This window comes from Harpegnathos saltator, unplaced genomic scaffold (assembly GCF_003227715.2).
Source record: "Harpegnathos saltator strain DR-91 unplaced genomic scaffold, Hsal_v8.6 scaffold747, whole genome shotgun sequence".
In the NCBI taxonomy this organism is placed as follows: Eukaryota; Metazoa; Arthropoda; class Insecta; order Hymenoptera; family Formicidae; genus Harpegnathos; species Harpegnathos saltator.
The window spans coordinates 43,041-66,476 of record NW_020230590.1 but is presented as its reverse complement, the minus strand read 5'-3'; the positions used below and the strand labels follow the sequence as shown (position 1 = coordinate 66,476).

The 23,436-nt window shown below is 50.7% G+C and overlaps 2 protein-coding genes across 2 annotated transcripts; both read right to left on the bottom strand.

Annotated features, from left to right (window-relative positions):
- Window positions 1–876: 876 nt before the first annotated feature.
- LOC105181041 (uncharacterized) lies at window positions 877–1,758 on the bottom strand. Its single transcript, XM_025306013.1, has 3 exons — window positions 1,564–1,758; window positions 1,131–1,522; window positions 877–925 (listed from the first exon to the last, which is right to left on the bottom strand). Exons 1-3 carry the CDS (start codon window positions 1,756–1,758, stop codon window positions 877–879), a joined length of 636 nt encoding a protein of 211 aa, XP_025161798.1.
- A 3,695-nt stretch (window positions 1,759–5,453) lies between these two features.
- LOC112590193 (golgin subfamily A member 6-like protein 1) lies at window positions 5,454–6,440 on the bottom strand. The gene has a single exon (XM_025306012.1). It carries the CDS (start codon window positions 6,438–6,440, stop codon window positions 5,454–5,456), a length of 987 nt encoding a protein of 328 aa, XP_025161797.1.
- Window positions 6,441–23,436: the final 16,996 nt, after the last annotated feature.

Below are 23,436 nucleotides of genomic sequence, written 5' to 3'. Positions count from 1 at the left end.
TGCTCCATTAGCCTATGTACCTCCACTCTATACTTCCTATTCAATGAGCAATCACTAAATCCCTTTGAAGGGTTCTGTAGTCCCTTTATTAGGCTTTCCTCTTTTTTTCTGGCAAAGAAGACTCTCTTTCTTTGCCAAATAGGCTTTCTTTTTCCTATATTCGCCCGTAGTCTCGGGCCACCCTCTCGGTCGGGTTGCTTTTTCCTCGAACCGTTTTCCTCATCCGTTTCCTCGTTTGATTTCCTGGGGATGTCCTAATTTCGACTTCTTCCGAGGATAAGCAATCGGATGAGGATTCGTCCACATTTATGGGCGTCCTGGACCTGGATCGGGGTTTCGCAGTTTGCTTGGTAGTAGCACTACGAAGCCCTTCCCTTCTCGTCAGCCGGCTAGTGCTCGGTTGTTCCTCCAGGGCTCTGTCCCCCTCCTTCCCACTGGAGCTGTGGGTATAATCCAGATTACTTGTGTCCATTTTTCCAGCCAGGGTCGTCGTATCATGTTCCAGATCCGATATAGAAGTATTCGAGTCAGCCATTGTGGTTTGAAACCCACCACTCTGAAAGGTTCTGGTACCCGGGCATGCCCGCATTCCCGGAAGGGGAAGTCTCCGAGTTCCCCCAGAGGAGCACCATATGGCACGGGCCGACGGAATATTACATCGTCGGCACTGGCCTCCCGCCCCCTACACGCGCCCTGACCACCATTTCTGGTGGCCAGACCGCTTTCGGGGTTCCCACGCCTCCGACAATGTGGGCACCGTGCGGAGCGCCGCCACGTGCGGGGCCCCATGGAAGGAGGTAGTTCACCGGTGTCGCACCCCACCGGGAACGCCTCCCCCATGGCAGTCAGCGTGTTCGCGCCGCTCGAGGGTCCGCTTTAGGGTGATGCGATCTCACCATGGCTCAGCACTCCAGGCGGGGCAGTCCTGGAGTGTATGTTGCGCGGAGTTATGGTAATGTCCACAATGGTGGCAGGAAGTTATGCGCTCCTTACCTATTCGGCACAGGTACTCACCGAAGCAGCCATGCCCGGTGAGTACCTGTGCCATCCTGAATGTCAGGGTCACATGGGCCCTTCCTACCCACTCTTGTAGGAAGGGCCGGACTGCATCGATAGTCTTCCTCTCGTACCTGGCGTTGGCCAGGAGTCTTTGCCACCTCTGGAGGAGGACCTGCCGAGCCTGGTGCTTCATTCCACATATAGCCCTGGCGAGCGGTTCTCCGCCCCCCCCCGTACAAATGAGCCCACGCTTCTTGTTATACATGTATTTGTATGACAGGGCCATGAGCTCCAGGGGGGACATGCTCGCCAGGACCGTCGCCGCCACGCAGGATACAGTGCTGTAGCACCGCGCTACCCTGGCCGCCAGCACCCTCTGCACTCTGCGCATCTGCGCTTGCAGCGGACGACTGGCGGCCAGGGCCTCCGCCCAAACTGGCGCTCCATAGAGCGCCACGGAGTTCAACACTCCTGCGTGGAGGCGACGATCCTTCCCATCTGGTCCCCCGACGTTGAGCATAATCTGGCAGATATAACTCTTAATCGGGGGACCAGCCTATTGACGTGTTCCCTGAAGCACCAGGTGCCGTCCAATCTGAGGTCCAGATAATTCATCTGGGCCTCCAACAGGACCCTGACTGCACCCACCCGCACCTGGGCTTGGGGTGGCTTCCTTCCTTTATTGTGAAAGAAGATGGCTTCTGTTTTCCTTTCAGCCACCACCAAGCCCAGATTGCGGATGGCACGCACAACTGCCATCGCGATGTTAGCCGTGTGTACGGCTTCCTCCCAGTCATTCCCCCCGGCCAGGATCAGAGTATCGTCCGCGTAGCATACGATGCTACAGCCGGGGGGAGGGCTGTTCGGAGGACTGAGTCATATCCGAGGTTCCACAGTAGTGGGCCCAAGACTGAGCCCTGTGGAACCCCGCAACTCATTCCCCTCTCGCGCACCTTGCCGTCGGCGTCCGTCCAAGTGAGACGCCGACCCCGGAAGTAATCCTCGATGACAGCCACGAGGTAGGGTGGGAAGCGGAAGTAATTCCGCATTGCCTGCACCACCCTACCCCAGGGCAAGGTGTTAAATGCGTTGGAGATATCCAAAGATATCGCCACTGCCACCTTGCCCTCCGTCACGATGGCCTCCGAGAGGGATCTTGGATGCTTTATCGCATCCACAGTAGATCTCCCCTCCCAGAAGCCATATTGACCATCATCGAGGTTGGGAGCTTCCTGGGACATATGCCTCTGGAGGCGGGCAGCTATGATTCTTTCGAAGAGTTTGCCCGCCTCATCTAGGAGGCATATGGGCCGGTACGCGGAGGGGGAGTCCTCCGGTTTGCCCTCTTTTTGGAGGAAGACCACATTGGCCCTCCTCCAGACTGGGGGGAACTTTCTCTCCCTAAGGGCTCGCGTGAACAAGTCGGCAAACCTCCCGTTCATGTACCCTGAGGCCAGGGTAAGGACGCGGCCAGGGATCCCATCCGGTCCAGGAGCTTTTCGGCTCTTGACCTTTTGGACGCCCTCGGCCTCCTCCTCCTCTGTGACCCCGGTACCTCCCCCTGTTGTTCAGGGGATGGTAAAATGTAGGGGGCGATGGGATTACCCTCCCCAACCGGGAAAAGAGCTCCCATCACCCTCCCCAGGAACCGGGGGTTAAGTGTTCTGATACCCACCACTCTGCACGGCTCCGGTGCCCAGGCATGCCCGCATCCCCCCGGAAAGGGGGAGCCTCCGAGGTCCCCCAGAGGAGCACCATATGGCACGGGCCGACGGAATATTACATCGTCGGCACTGGCCTCCCGCCCCCTACACGCGCCCTGACCACCATTTCTGGTGGCTAGACCGCTTTCGGGGGTCCCGCACCTCCGACAATGCGGGCACCGTGCAGAGCGCCGCCACGCGGGGGGCCCCATGGAAGGAGGTAGTTCACCGGTGTCGCACCCCACCGGGAACGCCTCCCCCATGGCAGCCAGCGTGCTCGCGCCGCCCGAGGGTCCGCTTAGGGTGATGCGATCGCATTCCCTCAGGCACATAGGGGCTCCGACCCTGCCTCGGAATACGTCCGAGCGGCCCGGGACACCCCTCCACCCCCCGCGTACCATGAGGCAAGCCTCATGGTGTGCAGACCCGGGTGTGGGTTCCTCTGTCCGTCCGGCCGAAGCCGAACGGGTGAGGGAAATCGGGGAAATCCACCTTCAACGAAGGTGGAGTCCTCTTCCCTCATCACCCAAGGGTGCCCCGACCCCGACCTCGGAATAAATCCGAGCGGCCCGGGACACCCATCCACCCCCCAGGTACCATGGGAGTTATACCATGGTGTGCAGACCCGGGTGTCGGATCCTCCTTCCGCACGGCCGTGACTGTGTCGGATGAGAGAAGGAAGTCCTCTCTCTCTTCGGCTGCCGGAGATTCAGGGATGGTGATCTCCTCCCACCCGCTCTGTGACTGTACTGGTCAAGGACCAGGCTGGTCACACAGCCCGGTCGGGTGCTCTTGGTCCAGTCCCTCCGTACAGACCACTCCGGCATGGTAGAACCTGCCAGGGGCTGAAACCCCCGCCGGCACAGCTCTGTACATCATTGGGACCTTCAAGCCTCCCCACCACGTCAAGGTGGCACCCACGGGGAGAGAGCCATCCTGGATATTTTTTTTTTCTTAACGATGTGGAAATCCACCATGGATCCCCCCTCCTCCGGGGAGGAGAGGGGGGTATGCCGGACTCCTACCGGCTAAAACCACACCGAGTGGCACTACGAAGGGAACATGTTCGGGAGGTAGGGGCCGTTTCTTGAATATGCTTCTGCCCCCCGGATCCGGGCCTTCGCCCCGCGTCCCTGGGGAGTGGGGGGGCAGGCTACCCGGCGCTCGCAAGCCCGAGTAGTTGTTCCTCAACCACCGCTCTCCCGTATCCACTCCCCCGCGCCGTCCAACCGGGAAGGGGGAAACACACGGTGCCAGCCAGTTGGCTGAAACACCGCTGGCCACTAAAGGCCCGCTTCAACCGTTCCCGGCGGACGAGGCGTCGTCTTGTGATGTTTGGCGACCAGGTGTGCCACCACCACCTGGTTGCCCCAGCGTATGGAGGGCTGGTTGGGGTCCAGGTTCCCTGCCTTGGACCCCACCCTCCTCCCTGGCGTCTACTTGTGAGGGGGAATATTTATCCCCCCTCGCAGGCGCCAGGGCCTCTCACCCGAGGAGTTATGAGGGTCCTATAGGGGTACCCTCCTCCTCGGGTGGGCGGAAGAGGGAGGACCTTATGGGGGTGGTACTGGGCTGGTGGAGCGGGCGGCTGTTCGGCCCTTTTTCCCCTCATGCCCGATTTCTCAGACACGGAGGTTCACTGAGGAAGGGGTAAGTCTCCCTCCTCCATTTCCCCACCGACCCAATTATTTATTGTCTGATCCTGGCCTCCAGGTTCAGACAGCTCTCCTTCCCGTGTCATCCCCCCTCTCTCGCCCGGCGCGAGGACGGGGGGAGAATCATGGGGGGAACACCACCCCTACGTGTTCCCTCGTTGGGGGGGGCGATCGCACGACGCACAAGGCGCCTATTATCGCCCTCACTATTTTGGATCGCCAGTTTACAGAATGGCCCGGCCATCCTGTGACTGGCGTTCCATCCTTTCTCCTCACACATCACGCACCTGACCGGTGCTTGGCACCCCTGCGCGATGTGCCCATCCCGACCACACCTGTAACATAACCCTCTGCGGTCAACCGCAGAGGTACACTTATCCCAGGTGTGGCCGGTCTCCCAACATTTGTGGCACTGAAGCGGCCTGGCCGCCAGCAGTATAATGCCAGCGACAGACCACCCCAGTACCACCTTCCCCTTCCTGGCCGCTGTGATAGCAGCAGTCAGGGGAAGACGAGCCCATACCGCGCCATTTCCTCCTGGTTCCCACTTAAGGGGGCCAAGTTGTATCGCGCCTTCCTCGCAGTCTGCGCAGTTTGCCAAGGCAATCCTCATTTCTTCGGGGGAGGCTGACTCATCAAAGTCCACGAGTCTAACCTCCCCCTTCTGCGCTGGGCGAGTAATCCTCGCCTCTGGGATTATCTCCCTCATCTTCTCCGCTAGTCGGTCCGCCTTTGCGCCTCCAGGTCCAGGATCCCTGACTCGGACCCGTAACGCTCCATCCGCGCTCCTTCCCACGTTCACTCCAGGGATCCCCAGGTCCTTCAAATTTATCCCTCTCGCCTTCCTAAGGGCATCCGCATAGGATCCCCCTTGCCCTAATCTAACCGCCACTGCTGCCGTAGTCGGCAACCGTGGCCATCTCCCTCTTTCCGTCGACATGGGAGGCGTCGAACGAATCTCCTCCACCTCCCTATTTCTTCTCAGTTGCACTTCCTCTTCAGGTCTCACCCTCTGATTTACCCTCTTTCTTGTTAAGTTCCTTCCATCTTCCTTGTCTCCTCTTTCTTTTCTTTTCCTGCTTCCTATCACTGCCGTCTATTCCATATTTTGAACTTCTTCTTCCCTTTCCTTTCCTGCATCCTTTCCTCTCCTGGTAATGTTTTCCTCTTCCGTCTGTACTGATTCTTCCTTTCTCGATACCTCCACCTGTACCGCTTTCTCCTCCCCACATACTTCCACTTGTGTGGAGGTTGTGTTCTTTTCTACTTCCATTCTGTTATCGTTTTCCTTCTCTTCATTATTCATTATTTCTTGCAACTCTTGTAATTCTTTTATCTTTCCTTCCAAATGTTTTATCCTTTGTTTTTGTTCAATATTTTCCTTTTTCCCCTCTGTTATTACATCTCTCCATATTTCCAATGTCTCCTTTTTTTTCCCTATTTCTTGCACTTCCAGCACTTCCACTTTCTCCTCTTCATTTTCCCTGGTTCTCCTCTCCACCTCAAGGTTTTCTTCCATTTCTTTCATTTCCGTCTCCATTTCTTCTTTCATTTCCATCATTTTCTTCTCCATTTCTTCTATTTCCCCTCCCAACCTTTCCAGTTCTTTAATCTTCTCTTCATTTCCTTCTAGGACCTTCTGTCTCTCCTTAATCTTTTCTTCTGTTACCCTTTCTTTCTCTCTTGCCTGCTTCAATTCTTCCAGCGCTTCCTTGGACCTGGCTATGTTCCACGCGCACCTCCTATGCACCTCTCTGCCGCAATTCACCAGTCTCCTTACGTCCTTCGCGCTGGTGAGAAGGTCTAGAAGGAGAAATTTCTTCCCTTTCGGTATGCCTCGATTCCGCTCCAGCTCCTCTGCCTGTGCATCTATATATTCCTCCCAGGAATCCCATACTTCCTCCGAATAAGGGAGGTCCGCATGAAAGTTGAGACCTTTCACCTCTTTCCTCTTTGGAGTGATCCTCAATTCTTCCACCTCTTTACGAACTCGTTCTAAGAACAAGTACTTCTTGTTCCCTCCCTCAGAGGAGCTACATTTTCCCGACCCTACCTCTCTCTTTCTTTTCAGGAACTCAGCCATTTTGGATACATCCCATGCTCCCCCAGCGGCTCGACCGAGCGGGCATGCCCGCACCAGCAAGGATAAATCCCTACTGGTGTCCCCGAGTTCCCCCGGGGAGCCGGTCTATACTTCGGGCTCAGGGAAAAGACCATCCTGAGCACTGGGTTCCCGCCCCCTACTCCCGCCCTGACCCCCATTGCTGGGAGCCAGGCCGGTTTCGGGGGTCCCCGGCCTCCGACCACCGTGGCACCGCTGGGGGCGCAGCCACGCGGGAGGCCCCGTGGGAGGAGGTAAGTCACCTGTGTCGCAACCCACAGGGACCCCTCCCCTACGGCGGCCAGCGTGATGTCGCCGCCCAGGGAATGGGTTTTGGGTGTTGCGACCCCTATTCCCTGGGCTCACCCCGGGGGCCCCGGCCCCGACCTCGGAATCTGTCCGAGCGGCCCGGAGCCCCCCCCACCCCGGGTACCGTGGGGGTTTCAAACCCCACGGTGTGCAGACCCGGGTGTGGCCCGTCCCTTCGGGCTACCGGAGCACCGGTGCACAATGCCCTTAGGGACGGTCTCCCCAGGGTGGGGTCCTGTTCCTCTGACTGCCGGAACACCGGTGTGCAATGTCATAGGAGTGGGGTCCCCACCCTTAATACTCCATCCAAAAATCGGTCCAGCGGAGAGGAAGCCGCCCCCTTCAGCTGCTGGAACACTAGCGTGCAATGCTTCCAGGGACAACCGACTCCTCCCACTGGACTCATACGGCCTTCCCAGATTGCTCTGGGTCGGCTACTTTCCTGGGTTGGACGCTCTTAGTCTGGCCCCTCAGTACAGACCACTCCGGCATGGTAGAACCTGCCAGGGGTCGAAACCCCCGCCAGCACAGCTCTGTACATCATCGGGGCACGCAAGCCCCCCACCACGACAAGGTGGCGTCCATGGGGGAGAGGTGTGTGGGGGTCCTGAATGGGACCCCCTCGAAACCCCCCCTCGGTGAGAAACCGAGGGGGAAACTGCCGCACCCACCCCCCGGGGGTGGGTCTTCCCCCCAGGACTCCCTCCTCCTCCGTACCAGAACGGATTCGGGGGTCACACCCTGGGGGGAGGCTATCCCTCCTGGCGCGGTCAGGGGTGTTCCCGCAAGGGGTCGGCCTACCCCCGACCACTCCTACCTGGCCCATGGGTCCCGGTGCGGGGGCCTTTAGCATTGCGAGGCCACTACCGCACCGGCAGATCCCATGGGAATGGGTGGGGAGAGCTACCTTTGCTCATTACCTCCCCACTCCTCCCACCCCGCCTCCGCCAGGAGGGATACTGAGACCTCGACCTCCATTGTTTCTGCCTCAGTGACGCCCTTCGGCTTAACCGCCGAGGGAGGGTCCGGCGCCGTTGGAGCGGCCGTCGTTCCTCCCGCCGCTGGTCTTACCTGGTCAATCGACGGCGGAGGCTGAACACTATCAGCCTCCGTCGCCCCCACCCCTACCTCTTCGGCCTTACTTGGGCTTGGCAACGGTTTCCCGTCCCTATCCTTTGCGGCGACGCCGCCAGGAGGCTGCGGCCGAGCATCAGCCGCAGCCCCCCCACGTGCCGCCTTCTTTCTTTTTCTCTTCCTTCGGGGAGGGGCTCCTCCCCTTGGGGCAGCCCTGGGGACCGTCTTGCACGCTATCCCCCCCATTCAGTGGTCAGCCCTTTTTCTCTCATGGTGGCAAAGGGGGCACCGTACTGCCTCGGTGCACCCCTTTGCCACGTGACCGGCCCCTCCGCATCATAATGTGTCCACCCCATAATGCCATTCTGTTTCCCCTTCGAAATCATGGAACACATGTTTTATCTTTATTTAATATCTTTCATAGTTTTCGAGATTTTTTACCTGTTACGTTTGAAATTTAGCATCCTGTATACATATTTACAAAATCGGTCCTGAAATATAAGAAATAAAAATAAATTCATTAATGAACTTCTAATATTACAACAACTTTAATGGTTCCTAAAGTTACTTGTAGGAATTAACAGTTAACAGTTACCTGTTGTTGTCCCGTACAGTCGCTTATAATACCAATATATGTGTTAGTAATCAAAACCCTGCTTTATAGTGACGTTAGAAATAATACACGGAATACGGCCGAAATTTGATGGTGATATATTACATTAACGATGCAATATTTCTCATGTTCCAAAATTGTATTGTACGTGACATGATGCAATGCTCGGTACAGTCTTTTATATACGATAAATATTAGGCGGCCTGATTGCGAAATCTGACTTTGTAAAGACCTCGGGGATAGATCGAGGAATATGTTATAACAATTTAGTGCTGATATATGACAGCAAAGAGGTAAAATATTTTTTCTTGTAACATGGTATTTCGCGGGACTCGCTGCGATGTTTCGTACGACACACGCTTCATTAATATATGATAAATTTTTGACAGCCGGAATTTAAAATCTGACTCTGTAGGGACCCCGATAATAGTTCAAGGAATATTCCATATCAATTCGGCGGTTATATATATATTATGCCAACAAGGCGGAATATCTCTTCTTGTGAAATTGTATTCGCGTAATCCGCCTTAACGCTTGATGCATCTTTATTTATTTATAATAAAAGTTAGACAGCCTGATTGCAAAATCTGGCTTTGTGAGGATCTTGAGAATAGTTTTAGAGATATGCTATAACAATATGTTGATGACATATTACATCAGTGAAGGAATATATCTCATTTTGTACAATATGCTATTATACTTGATCCGCTCCGACGCTTCATACATCTTTATTTATCTATGATACATTTTTCATGGCCTGACTGCAAAATCTGTTTCTGGTTCTAGGTTTCTCGGGGACAGTTCAAAGAAGATGCTATAACAATTTGGCGGTGAAACATATCGTCAACGAAGTGAAATTTTGCATCTCCTACAATAATTTTTCGATTGATTCGCTCCAACGCCTGGTATGACAAGCATTTTATTTATTAGGTGCGCAACTAAGTTCCCGCTGTTTTTCAAGAGATGGCTCCAGTAGTAAGTGCTGGTCGATTGTGACATAACCAAAACGTCATGAACCAAGCTTAGACATATGGTAATCAAACTACTTTGACACATTAGTGATTTTGTTTTTGCGTCATATACTTTTGGTTGTGTGAAAATGTCTGATTTTGTGCCAAATAATCGTCATTTGCGGGAAGTGTTGCTTTTCTTCTTTCATTCGAAGAAAACGGCGGCTGAAGCGCATCGAGAACTTCAAAAAGTTTACGGAGATGCTGCTCTAAATGAAACAACGTGCCGTGATTGGTTCCGTCGCTTCAAAGACGGTGATTTCGATGTTGACGACCGTTCGCGTGAAGGAAGGCCAAAAACCTTCGAAGATGCTGAATTGGAGGCATTGCTCAATGAGGATCCGTGCCAAACGCAAAAAGAGCTTGCTTCAGCATTAGGAGTTACCCGCCAAGCCATTTCCAAGCGATTGTATGCGTTGGAAATGATTCAAAGACAAGGAACTTGGGTTCCTTATGATTTGAAGCCAAGAGACGTTGAGCGTCGTTTCTTCGCCTGTGAACAACTGCTCCAGCGGCAAAAAAGGAAGGGTTTTCTTCATCGCATCGTTACGGGTGATGAAAAATGGATTCATTACAGCAACCCAAAGAGAACAAAATCATGAGGACTGCCCGGTCATGCTTCTACGTCGTCAGCTCGGCCGAATATTCACGCTGCGAAGGTTTTGCTGTGTATTTGGTGGGACTAGGGCGGTGTTATTTATTATGAGCTGTTGAAACCGAACGAAACCATCACTGGGGAACGGTATCGAACTCAATTGATGCGATTGAGCCGAGCACTGCGCGAAAAACGGCCACAATACGAGCAGAGGCACGAAAAAGTGATTCTACAGCATAACAACGCTCGGCCTCACGTTGCCAAATCCATTAAAACCTACTTAGAAACGTTCAAATGGGAAGTTCTACCCCACTCGCCATATTCCCCAGATATTGCGCCGTCCGATTATTACTTGTTCCGTTCGATGGCACATGGTCTGGCTAATCAGCAGTTCCGCTCATATGAAGACATCTCAAATGGCTTGATTCGTGGCCTTAAAAGACGAACACTTCTACCGTGACGGTATTCGAGCTCTGCTAGAAAGATAGGAAAAAGTTGTCGCCAGCGATGGGCAATATTTTGAATGATTCATTTGTAACCATTTTTTCACAATAAAGTTGCATTTTCATCAAAAAACAGCGAGAACTTAGTTGCGCACCTAATATATATTATAAATTTTTGACGACCGGATTGCAAGATCTGGCTCTGTAGGGATAGTTCAAGGAAGATACCATAATAATTTGGCGGTTATATGTATTGTCAACGAGGCAATATATTTGTTCTTGTAAAATTGTATTCCGCTTGATTCGCTGCGATATTTGGTACAGCTGACGCTTTAATTATATATAATAAATTGTTGACGGCCTGTTTGTAAAATCTAACTCTGTAGATATCTCGGGAATAGTTGTAGGAAGATGCTAAAACAAGTTCATGGTCATATATTACGTCAACAAAGCAAAATATTGCTTCTTGTAAAATGGTATTCCACCTGACTCGCTGCAACTCCTGGTACGGCTGATGCTTTATTTATATACATTATAAATTTTGGACGGCCGGATTGCATAATCTAGCCGTGTAAAGTCCTCAGCGGTAGTTCAAGGAAGATACTATAACAGTTTAGCAATTACACATATCGTTAACGAGGCGAAATATCTCTTCTTGTGAAATTGTATTCGCGTGATCCGCCTTGACGCTTGGTGAATCTTTATTTATTTATGATAAAAGTTAGACAGTCTGATTGCGAAATTTGGCTTTGTAGAGACCTCGGAAATAGATCGAGAGATATGTTGTAACAATTTGGTGGTAATATATGAGTGCAACGAGGCAAAATATCTTTTCTTGTAACATGGTATTTCGTGAGACTCGTGATGTTTCGTACGACGCTCGCTTTATTAAAATATTATAAATTTTTGACGGCTGGATTGCAAAATCTGGCTCTGTAGGGACTTCGATAGTTCGATAGTCGAATAGTTCAAGGAATATTCCATATAAATTTGACGGTTACATATTGGGTGTGTGAATATGACTCGCTCTTTCCCAACAGATGTTGCTTTTAGTATTGTGAACGTGTACTAATAATTGGCAACACTTGTATTCGATAGTACTTCATGTCAACTTTCAAACGCACTACGTGAAATTTGGTTTAAGTGTAAGCAACAAGTGTTTAACCCTACTTGAAAATGTCGGTTTTCGTTCCAAACAAACATCATTTGCGGGAAGTATTACATTATGTTATTGCAAAGAGAAATGCAACGGAAACTTATCGTTTGCTTGTGGAGATGTACGGTAATCATGTTCCACCTAATACAACTTGTAAGGAATGGTTTCGACGATTTCAAAATAATGATTTTGGAACTGAGGACAGAGAACATGGGAAACCACCAAAAAATTTTGAAGATACTGATTTGGAAGCATTATTGACAGTAGATTGTTGCCAAACTCAATCCGAATTGGCTGTAGCATTAAATGTTGAACGGTCAACTGTTGCAAAACGTTTAAAAGCAATGGGAATGATTCAAAAAGTTGGTAACTGGGTTCCATATGATTTGAAAGAAAGGGACATCGAACGTCGAAAAACAATTTATGAAATGCTGCTTCAAAGACAGCAAAGAAAAAGATTTTTGCAGCGAATAGTCACGGGAGATGAAAACTGGATATATTATGAGAATCCTAAACGCCAAAAAGCTTGGGTGAAGCCAGGTGAACCCGGCCCATCACAGCCAAAGAGAAATATTCACTGTGCCAAGGTTATGCTCTGTATTTGGTGGGATCAGAGAGGTGTTGTATATTATGAGTTGCTCGAACTCTCTGAAACTATTAAGGGAGAAGTTTACCGACGATCACTAATGCGTTTGAAGCGAGCCATAGAAGTATTGGGTGAGTGCAAAAATTCGTGCGGAGTTTCAATAGATGGAGTTATAAGCGTCGTAAAGTGTTGTCATTAATACTTCCATCTACATATTATATAACGTTGGAAAGGTGACGTCTTCAGCTGTTATTAAAAAAAAAATCATTTGTTTTCATACAAACTGCTTCGAGAAATATCACTTTAAAAATGAGTATTGATAAGGTGCATTTACGGCATGTTATGCTTTACGAGTTTCGGAAGGGAATAAACGTTGCCGCAGCCGTAAAAAACATTCAGGATGTTTATCAGGATGAAGCACCAGCTAAACGAACTGTGGAAAAATGGTTTGCTAAATTTCGGCGCGGAGAATTTAACCTTGAAGACGAGTCACGCTCTGGTCGACCTTCTGACATTGATGACGATGTTTTGCGTACTTTAGTGCTCAATAATTCGCGAATTTTAACAGAAGAAGTTGCTACAGCACTAAACGTTGACCGATCAACCGCTTTTCGGCGTTTAAAAAAGATGGGATTCGATTTGAAGCTCGATATATGGGTGCCCCATTTGCTGACCGAGAAGAACAAAATCAAGCGAATTTCTGCAGCCGTTTCTTTATTCGGGCGGCTCAATAACGAGTCGTTTTTGGTTCGACTAGTGACGGGCGATGAGAAATGGGTCCTCTACAACAATGTTCAGCGCAAACGGACATGGAAATAATCAGGTGAGCATGGTGACGCAATGCCAAAGGCCAGTTTGCACCCGATGAAGGTGATGCTCTCTGTTTGGTGGGATTGCAAGGGCATAATCTATTTAGAGCTTCTTCCCGCTGGCGAAACGATTGATTCGGACAAGTGCTGTCGCCAGAATTAACCAATCTGAATCGAGAAATAAAAGAGAAACGTCCGATTTTGTCAAATCGCAAGGGAGTCGTCTTTCATCACGACAACGCCAGACCACACGTTTCGAAAAAGACGCTGCGCAAACTGAAGAGCCTGAAATGGGATGTCGTAACGCATCCACCGTATTCTCCTGATATCGCACCATCTGACTATCACTTGTTCCGGTCATTGCAAAATTATTTAAATGGAAAAAACTTTGACTCTTTGGAGGCCTTAAAAACGGCGTCTCTTCGTTCTTCGAATCTAAACCGCGCAGTTTTTATGATCGAGGCATCCGTATGCTGCCAGAACGTTGGGAGAAGATTATAGAAAACGATGGAGAATATATCATTGATTGAATAAAGATTTTTGTTTGCCTAATCACTGTGTGACTTTTACTCACAAACTCCGCACGAACTTTTGCACTCACCCAATAAAACGGCCAGAATGGGTGAATAGGCACAGCAAATTAATTCTTCAGCATGATAATGTCAAACCGCATACCGCAGAAGTCGTGAAAAGATATTTAGATGGACAGGACTGGGAAGTGCTACTCCACCCGCCATATTCGCCTGACATAGCTCCTTCAGATTACTACTTATTCCGGACGATGCAGTCAGATCTTACGGGAGAACGGTTCACTTCATACGAAAGTATCAAAATTTGGCTTGATAATTGGATCAGCTCAAAGGACCAGGACTTCTTCAGGCAAGGAATACATAAATTACCTGAAAGATGGGCGAAGATTGTAGCTGCAGATGGAGCATACTTTCAATAAACTTTTCTTTAATTTTCTAAACAAGCAGATGTGTTTTATTTTAACAAAAAAGGGCGGAGTCATATTCACACACCCAATATATCGCCAACGAGGCGGATCTCTTCTTGTAAAATGGTATTGTACGTGATCCACTCTGACGCTTCATACATCTTTATTTATTTATGATACATTTTTTACGGCCTGACTGCAAAATCTGGCTCTATAGGTTTTTCGGGGTTAGTTCAAAGAAAATGCTATAACAATTTGGCGGTTAAATGTCGTCAACGAAGTGAAATTTTGCATCTCCGACAATCATTTCTCGATTGATTCGCTCCAACGCCTGGTACGACGGATGGCTTTATTTATATATTATAAATTTTTGACGACCGGATTGCAAAATCTGGCTTTGTATCGATCTCGGAAATAGTACGAAGAAGATGCTGCAACAATTTGATAATAATACGTATCGTCAAAGAGACGAAATATTGCATCTCGTAAAATGATATTTCGAGTGACTCGCAGCGATGCTTGATACGGCGGATGCTTTATTAATGTATGATAAATTTTTGACGGCCGGATTGCAAAATTTGGCTCTGTAGGGGCTTCGATAACAGTTCAAGGAATATTCCATATCAATTTGATGATTACATATATCGTCAACGTGGCAAATATCTTATGTTTTAAAATGGAAACTGGAAGGTATTCATGCACATACACACGGCAATACTTATGCACTGCTCATATATATGCTAATACTAAAGAATTGCTCGCGTGAACGCAAAGCAGGAAGGTTAGTTCATATAGACTGCACTATAGTGCAACTGGGCTACACTTTCCGTGTTATCTACGCTTACAAATTTTGCCACGCATACATTATATTTGCTTATCAAACATACATGGACATCTTCCTTATATTAATATCTAGGGTCGTACAGAGCCCGATTTTGCATTTAGGTTCTTGAAAATTTGTAATAAATGAGAATATAGGTTCGTGCTGCACCGCGGGATGAACGTTCATTCAAATTATTTAATCGATTTTTATTTCGACTTTTTTTCCAAAAAAGCGCTCTGTACGACCCTGCGGACGTTTCTCCTGATTGCAAATATCATACATATAAGGTGATTCTCTTCGTATTTTGTTCATAAGTTGCAATATAATTTTGCCTAGTTCGCGGATCTCCGCGAGAAGTCTCTAGTGTGGCTCCTGCAGACCCTTAATCAAAATTCTTCTTTAGATTATGAGATTGTAACAGAACTTGAGCACTTAATACGAGAATGTAATATATTTGCTCAATCAAATGATGAATGAAGAATTAGAAAATCAACAACAATTAGAAATCGAATCTGGTGAACCGCTACTTGAATTACAATTAGTATTTACATTAAAACCAGGAATGGATAGACGTAGATATAATGCTCAACGAACAAATGAAGTTGCTGCGGTTTTTAAAACGACTTCTGAAGGAGAAATTCCTGATTCTTACATTATAATACGTAACAGAAATACTAAAATCTTACAATGGGTTAGCACTATGGATCCAAATGTAGAACCTTGTATATATCCATTATTTTATCCATATGGAACTAGAGATGGCATTATAATTTAATGAAATTAAATAGTACTAGAAGAATGACTAGAGGACAATATGTTAAATATCGTATGGCCATTCGTAATGAATTTAACGTTTTCTTACTAGGCCGTCGTTTGTTTCAACAATGGCTTGTAGATAATTATGTAAAAATTGAAAAGGATAGAATAGAATATTGCAAAGCTCATCAAAAAGAATTACGTGTCGAAATATATCAAGGTTTAATAGATTATATGCAAAATAAGGTAAATAGTATAAATGGACGTGTTGGAAAAATGGTTATACTTCCTTCTTCATTTATTGGATTACCACGTAATATGTTACAAAATTATCAAGATGCAATGGCAATTGTTAATAAATTTGGTAAACCAGACCTTTTCATTACAATGACTTGTAATCCAAAATGGCGTGAAATTGAGGAAAATCTTTTATCTGGTCAACAAGCTTACGACAGACCTGATATTTGTGTTCGAGTTTTTAATATTAAAAAGGATTATTTAATCGATTTCATCGTTAAGAAAAAAATTTTTGATGATGCAGCAGCATTTGTTTACGTTATTGAATTTCAAAAACGTGGTTTGCCTCATGTTCATATGTTGATTACTTTAAAGCAAAATTTTAAAATAACTCCACAAATTGTAGACAAATATATTTTTGCAGAAATTCGTGATCCATGTGAAAATCGTATTTTACATGATATAGTTATGAAACATATGATTCATGGACCTTGTGGTGATTGGTGTTTGGTTAATGGAAAATGTTCAAAACATTATCCAAAATTATTTGTTGAAGAAACTAGAATAGGTGAACCCAGTAAGCAAAATGCTAACAGAATGCGCGCAGATTGACGCCAATTTTTACCAGATCTCCAGATCAAAACCATAGCCATCTGTGCCCTCATTAGGCTCGTGTTTTGTCGACAGGACCTGTATGACAGGCCGTGCGAGCAGATTGTCGGCAGAAACCGCGCAGGTCTTGCTGTCAAACTACACGTAGGGTCTGCGCGTAGAGTTTGCTCAGTTTCTACCGCCAATCTGCCGTCAAATTACTGCAAGTCTTGCGCGGTTTTTGCTACAAATCTGCCGTCTAGTATCTGACAACAGGATCTGGCGCATATTTGACCGCAGATTGGCGGCATAATTTGATATAACAGATTCTGCGTTAAATTTGTTGCCTATTTGCCATCAAACTATGATAGCAGGCTTTGTTCGAAATCTGCTCGCGCAGGTTTGGCTATCTGGGAAGATGCTTATCTTTATTATCGTAGACGAGATATTGGTAAGATTTTTAAACGTTCTGGTGGATATATAGTTGATAATCGTCTTGTTTTCCCATATTGTCCTATATTATCGATTATATTTAATAGTCATATAAATGTTGAAGTTGTTTCAAGTATCAAATCAGTTAAATATCTTTATAAGTATATTTATGAAGGTCATGATGCTGCTACTATAACAATTGAATCAGTGACAGGAGATACAGTTTTAGATCATAACGAGATACGTGATTACATCGAAGCTCGTTATGTGGGACCTGTAGAAGCTAGCTGGCGTATACTTGAAAAGAAATTACAAGATAAAAGTCATAGTGTAATACGTTTGCCTGTTCATTTACCTAATGAACAAAATATAATAATTGAAAGTGAATCTGCTGAAGATGCTATTTCTTCTGCTTTAAAACAAGTTACCATGTTATTAGATTATTTTGCACTAAATTTACGTGATGAAGAAGCAAGAAATTATTTATATACAGAAATTCCATGTCATTATACACTTAAAAAAGAAAAAATTAAGGGTCGAAATGTTTCCCGTTAGGTTAAACGTAATAGTCACTTTAATTTTGTAGGACGGATGTATTCAGTTAGTCCAACTCAATTATGGCACTGCGTCGTGCGCTCCATCCGCGAAGTGGGCCTGACGGTGGCGGAGAATAAAACTGAAGCAATTTTTCTCCACCAGAAAGGCAAAAAGCCACCTCAGGTCCACCTAAGGATAGGAAGGGTCAGAGTTCCCGTAGAGGCCCAAATGAAATATTTGGGCCTAATATTGAACGGCACCTGGCGCTTCAAGGAGCACTTCAGCCGCCTGGCCCCCCGACTAAAGATTATATCGGCGAATCTGGGCAAGCTTATGCGCAATATCGGGGGGCCCGACATGAAGGCGCGTCGTCTCCACGCGGAGATAATAAATTCGGTCGCACTGTACGATGCGCCCATCTGGGCGGAGGCCCTAGCCGCCAGCCGTCCGCTCTGTGCGATTCTGCGCAGAGCACATAGGACGGTGGCGGTTAGGGTCATAAGGACGTACTGGACCGTGTCCCACGTGGCGGCGACAGCCCTGGCGGGCATGCCCCCTCTGGAGCTCCTTGCGTTCACATACAGAAGCGCATACAGAAAGAAAAAGGAGCTCCGGAGATATTTAGGGGCTGGGCAATCGCTCGCCGGGGCGCTGAAACGCTCGAAGCACCAGGATCGACAGCTCCTCTTCCAACAATGGAATGGGCGCTTGCGCGATACAAGGTATGGGACGAGGCCGTCCGACTCTGCCTGGCCGAATGGGCAGGCAGGAAAACGGGGACCCTGACATTTAAAACGACACAGGTGCTCACCGGGCATGGCTGCTTTGGTGAGTACCTATGTCGTATAGGAAAAGAGCGCACGACGCAGTGCCATCACTGCAATGCTGACCACGACTCCGCGCAACACACCCTCCAAGACTGCCTGGCATGGGTAGCGGAGCGCGGAGTCGTGGTCAGAGAGGTGGGTCCCGACCTCTCCCTCCCCAGTGTCGTAAACGCGATGCTGGGGAGCGAGAGGAAGTGGGACACCGTCACGCAATTTTGCGAGACGGTAATAAAACAGAAAGAGGAGGCGGAGGAATTCCGCCGTCAGGCAGAAGGAAAGGGGAGAGAACGAGGAGGTGACAACGTCGCTGGGCCAGACATCGCTCCCCAAGCAGGGAAGGGGATATAGACTCCTCGGAAGAAGAAGCGGTCCGAAGGATGGTGGGGGTTCCCCCCACTAACACCCCCTAGACCCCCTCCTCCTCCCTCTCTTCCACCACTCCCTCCCACAATCCCTATCTTCCCCCCTCCCCTTCCGACACTCAACCAATCGCCACCACCACCATCCCATGGAAGGACCCCCCCACCCGTGTAATGCTCTTTAGAGGGGCAAAACAGGGGAGATGGCGGACAAACACAGGGAGGGCGGTGGCAACGTGTGCGAAAACACCAGCACCCGCCATGCCAACGGCGATGGGTAGGCAAGGACCAGGATGCGGTCAACAACCACATCCTGGTCGCTCACCGATCCCGAAGACAGGGGTCGGATGAGGACGAGGGGCGGGGGGATGAATCGGCCAATTGACAGAGACACTTCCTCTCCCCCCCTCGCCTCTCGGGACTCACGCACCGGCAAGTGTGAGTAGGAAGGGAGGGGGATTAGCCCCCTCCCTGGCCTATAGAAATATAGGCGTGTAAATGCCCGGCGGCTAGGGGATTAGATTTTTCTCCCCGTAACCGCCGGGCGGGAGGGTGAGACACCGGGCGGGGAATCCAGGTGTCCCAACCAGTCCTCTCAAAGTAGGGTGGCTGACTGATACGGTGGGTCAGTCAGCCACACAACGGTATATTGGCGGCGCCCCGCCTGATTGAGAACGGGGGATGAAGCGCAGGCGTTGCCGGTTTCCCCCCTCCCAACTATATAGGTGGGGTGTGAGGAGTGGAGAGGGAGGAATGGTTGGTCGAGATGAACCTCGGCTCGCCTCCCCCTTTCTTCCTGGGGAGGGGCGGTTGAGGAGGGCACAAGCTCTCTTCCCCCTCTCCGCTCCACCCCTCGGGGACAGACGATACATCTATCTGGACTCGGGGCCCCGATAGCAGTTACGTAGGCACCGGGGCCTCGATCCAAGTCCCTTCGCAGCGCCACCCGGGAAGGTTTTAGCCGGTAAGAGTCCGGCATAACCCTGGCCCTTCCCCGAGGGTCAGGGTATCCATGATGGATTTCCTCCTCGTAAAAAAAAAAACAATTATGACGGAGCGCGGTGCGGCATTGGGCATTGTGCCGGAGCCCTACAGAGTCCCCAAAAACCACATTAGGTGGTTTGGGGACGAAGTGGGCTCCGTCGCAATTGTTTGGAAAGCGGGCGAAAACTCGTCCCCTGCTACTCAATTAGGCAGGAGGATAAGCTTTGTCGTGGCCAGGTGGAGGGTCCTTGTAGTGATCGGAGTATACCTCCCCCCAACAAAGGGCCTGGACCTGCTGAGTTTCAGGTCCAGGCTCCAAGATATAGGGAGAGCTGTTACACAGTACCTCCCTGGGCCTGACATCGTAGCCGGTGACTTCAATCCGAAGTCGGAACTGTGGGGTTTCTGGCGGGGTGACGGGCGGGGGGAGGTGGTAGAAGACTTGGCCGCAGGACTGGATCTGCACCTGCTTAATCAGGGGAAAAAGAGTGGATGCTCTGTCTGATCATCTCCTGATAGAGATGGAGCTGTCCGTCACCCCCGATGGCCTGGGGTCCCAGTGCAGGAAAGAATTCCGACCAGGGAGATAGGCTCTGAGCAAGCTGGACAGGGAGGCCCTTGATATCTCTCTGGAGGTTGTCACCTGGCCACGACAAATGGATGGGTAGGACCTTGAATCTGAGATTATGGAAGTCATGGAGACGCACAGGCGTGCAACGCGGCCATACCTAAAGTCAGGTCCTGCCCAAAAAGGTCCTCCTGGTGGTGGACCGACAACATAGCCGAGTTAAGGCGAGAGTCGGTCCACCTCAGGCGGCCCTTCCGGCAAGTCAGAAATGACCCGGATTCAGACCCCGAGGCCGTTCTGGCCGCCCGCAGGGAGTTTTGTCGTGCCGCAACTACCCTGAGGGATGCTATAGGGACGGCTAGAGGAAAAGGGTGGGACACCCTCCACTTCTCGTTGGATGCGGATCCATGGTGGCGCCCATATAAAATTGTGATGCAAAAGCTGAAACCTTGGGCGCCCCCACTGACGGAAACGCTAGATCCCCGGTTCCTCGAAAGGGTCATGGGCACCTTCTTCCCAATTTTATTCCAAATTAGGGAGGGGGACTCTATTGGCCCATATGTAACTTCTACCCCCGAACAACAGGAGGAGGTACCGGGGGTCACCGAGGAGATGGCCGAGGCTGCCAAGAAGATCAAGAGCCGGAAGGCGCCTGGTCCAGATGGCATCCCCGGCCGCGTTCTCACCCTGGCCTCGGGGTACATGAATAAAAGGTTCGCGAGGATTTTCTCGCGGGCCTTACTGGAAGGAAGGTTCCCTCCAGTCTGGGGGAGGGCCAATGTGGTCCTCCTCCGCAAATAGAGCAAACCGGAGGACTCCCTCTCCGCGTACTGGCCCATATGCCTCCTGGATGAGGCGGGCAAGCTCTTCGGGCGCGTTATAGCTGCCCGCCTCATGGAGCATATGTCCCGGAGAAGTCCGAACCTCGATGACAGCCAATATGGCTTCCGGGAGGGACGATCAACCGTGGACGCGATTCAGCGTTTGCGGTCCCTCTCGGAGGCAATCGTGCAGGAGGGGTGACGGTGGCGGTGTCATTAGACATCGCCAACGCTTTCAACACCCTGCCCTGCGGTAAGGTGGTGGAGGCTATACGTACGATTTGGCTTCCCACCTTACTTCACGGCTGTCATCGAGGACTACTTCCGGGGTCGGCGTCTCAGTTGGACCGACGCGGACGGCAAGGTACGTGAGAGGGGGATGAGTTGCGGGGTTCCACAACGGTCTGTTTTGGGCCCACTTTTGTGGAACTTTGGCTATAACTCAGTACTCTAAACTGCCCTCCCCCCGGCTGTAGCATGATTTGCTACGCGGATGATACGTTCATCCTAGCCGGGGGGAGGGACTTGAGGGAGGCCATAGGGATGGTCGACTTTGGGGTAGCGTGCGTTGTACGTTCCATTCGAGGTCTGGGTCTGGCGGTGGCGGAAGTAAAAACCGAATTGATGTTCTTTCATCAAAAGGAAAGGAAGGTACCTCAGGCCCGGATCCGCGTAGGCGCAGTCAGGGTCCCGTTCGAGGCCCAGATGAAATATCTGGGCCTCACTCTGGACGGCACCTAGTGCTTCAGAGAGCATTTCAACCGTCTGGTCCCCCGGCTGAGAATAATCTCAGCCAATCTGGGCAAACTAATGTCCAATGTCTGGGGACTAGACTGGAAGGCCAGTCGCCTCCACGCTGAGGTACTCAACTCGGTGGATCTTTATGGTGCGCCGATTTGGGCCGAATCCCTGGCTGCCAGCCGCCCGTTACAAGCGCTTTTGCGCAAAGCTCACAGGGCAGTGGCGGTCAGGGTAGTCCGTTGTTACCGGACAGTATCCCACGTGGCGGCGACGGTTCTGGCGGGCATGCGCCCCCTTGAGCTCCTGGCACTGATGTACCGCAACATGCACATCAGGAGGCGGGAGCTCATCAATGGGGGGGGGGAGACGGCTGATGAGGCGCTCGCCGGAGCACTAAAGCGTATGAAGCACGACACGTATGAGGCTCGACAGGTCCTCCTCCACAGATGGCAAAGAATCCTGGCCAATGCTAGATATGGGAGGAGGGCCGTCGAGGCCGTCCAGCCCTGCCTGCAAGATTGGGTGGGCAGGGGGTTTGGGACCTTGACTTTTAGGATGGCACAGGTACTCACCGGGCACGGGTGCTTCGGTGAGTACCTGTGCAGAATAGGCAAGGAACGTACAACGCGCTGCCACCTCTGCGAATACGACCACGACTCCGCGCAACATACTGTCCAGGATTACTCGGCCTGGACAGCAGAGCGCGGAGTCGTGGTCAGGGAACTGGGCAATGATCTCTCGCTTCCCATAACCGTGAGGATAATAGTGGGAAGCAAGAGGAAGTGGGAAATTTTCGCCTCCTTCTGTGAGACGGTTGTCTCACAGAAGGAGGGTGCGGAGGAGCTCCACCGACAGGCGGAGGGGCGCGGTAGGAAAAGAAGGAGGTTGGAGCGCACCGTCGATGGAGAGCGGGGAGGAGTAGGAGCAGGGAGTGGGGATATCGACTCCTCGGAGGAGGAGGCTGCGAGGATGATGATCCAGCCACCTCCTCAACTTGCTCCTTCTCCTCCTCTTAGGGTGTTACCACTACCACCACCACGGAGCAGGGCTCGCTGTATGTACGATAGGTCGCCCGTAAAGGGGTGACCAGAAGAAGATGGGGAGCATGACAGAGAGACGGAGGGGGGCGGCAACGGCGCAAGCTACACCGCCGTCGCCGCTGGCTGCCCTACCCATGGCAGTAGGAGGATCGAGGAGAAGGGGGCGGCACACCCGCCCTCCCGTCGTCGTCCGCCGACCCCTAGAATGGGGGTCGGATGAGAGTAAGGAAGGGAGAGGGTGCAGTGGTAACGTTCGTCGTCACTGTATTATGCACCCCCCCATAAGCCCACTTTAGGTGGGCGAAAAGAGAGGGGTCGTTGACCCTTCCCTCCCTCCTGTATGGAGGTGGGAGCGCCCGGCGGCTATGGGACCATTTTCGCCCGTAACCGCCGGGCAGGGGGGGTGGGGCACTGGGCGGGAATTCCCAGAGTCCCAACTAGCCCCCCAAACGCAGGGCGGCCGGCTGTGGAGGTGGATCAGCCGGCCGCACAACAGTACATTGGCAGCGCCCCGTCTGGCCAGGAACGGAGGTTGAAGCGGGCTTTGGCTGGCTTCCCCCTTCCTGGCCATAGAGACGGGGCGTGAGGGGTAAGGGGGATGGTGGTTGAAGATGAGCTCCGGGTCGCTTCCCCCTTCCCCCTACCCCTCGGGGATCGACAACGGTCGACGTTTGGACTCGGGACCCCGATTAGCAGTCACGTGTGGCTCCGAGGCCCCAGTCCAAGTCTC

Bases quoted from the DNA above. Each gene is read 5' to 3' on its own strand.
- LOC105181041 (XM_025306013.1), bottom strand. From the start codon at position 1,758: ATGGCAGTTGTGCGTGCCATCCGCAATCTGGGCTTGGTGGTGGCTGAA. The intron at 1,523-1,563 runs GTCAATAGGCTG...TATATCTGCCAG, and splicing joins CCTGGTGCTTCAGGGAACAC to ATTATGCTCAACGTCGGGGG. The intron at 926-1,130 runs GTACGAGAGGAA...CATACACTCCAG, and splicing joins AGACTCCTGGCCAACGCCAG to GACTGCCCCGCCTGGAGTGC.
- LOC112590193 (XM_025306012.1), bottom strand. From the start codon at position 6,440: ATGGCTGAGTTCCTGAAAAGAAAGAGAGAGGTAGGGTCGGGAAAATGT.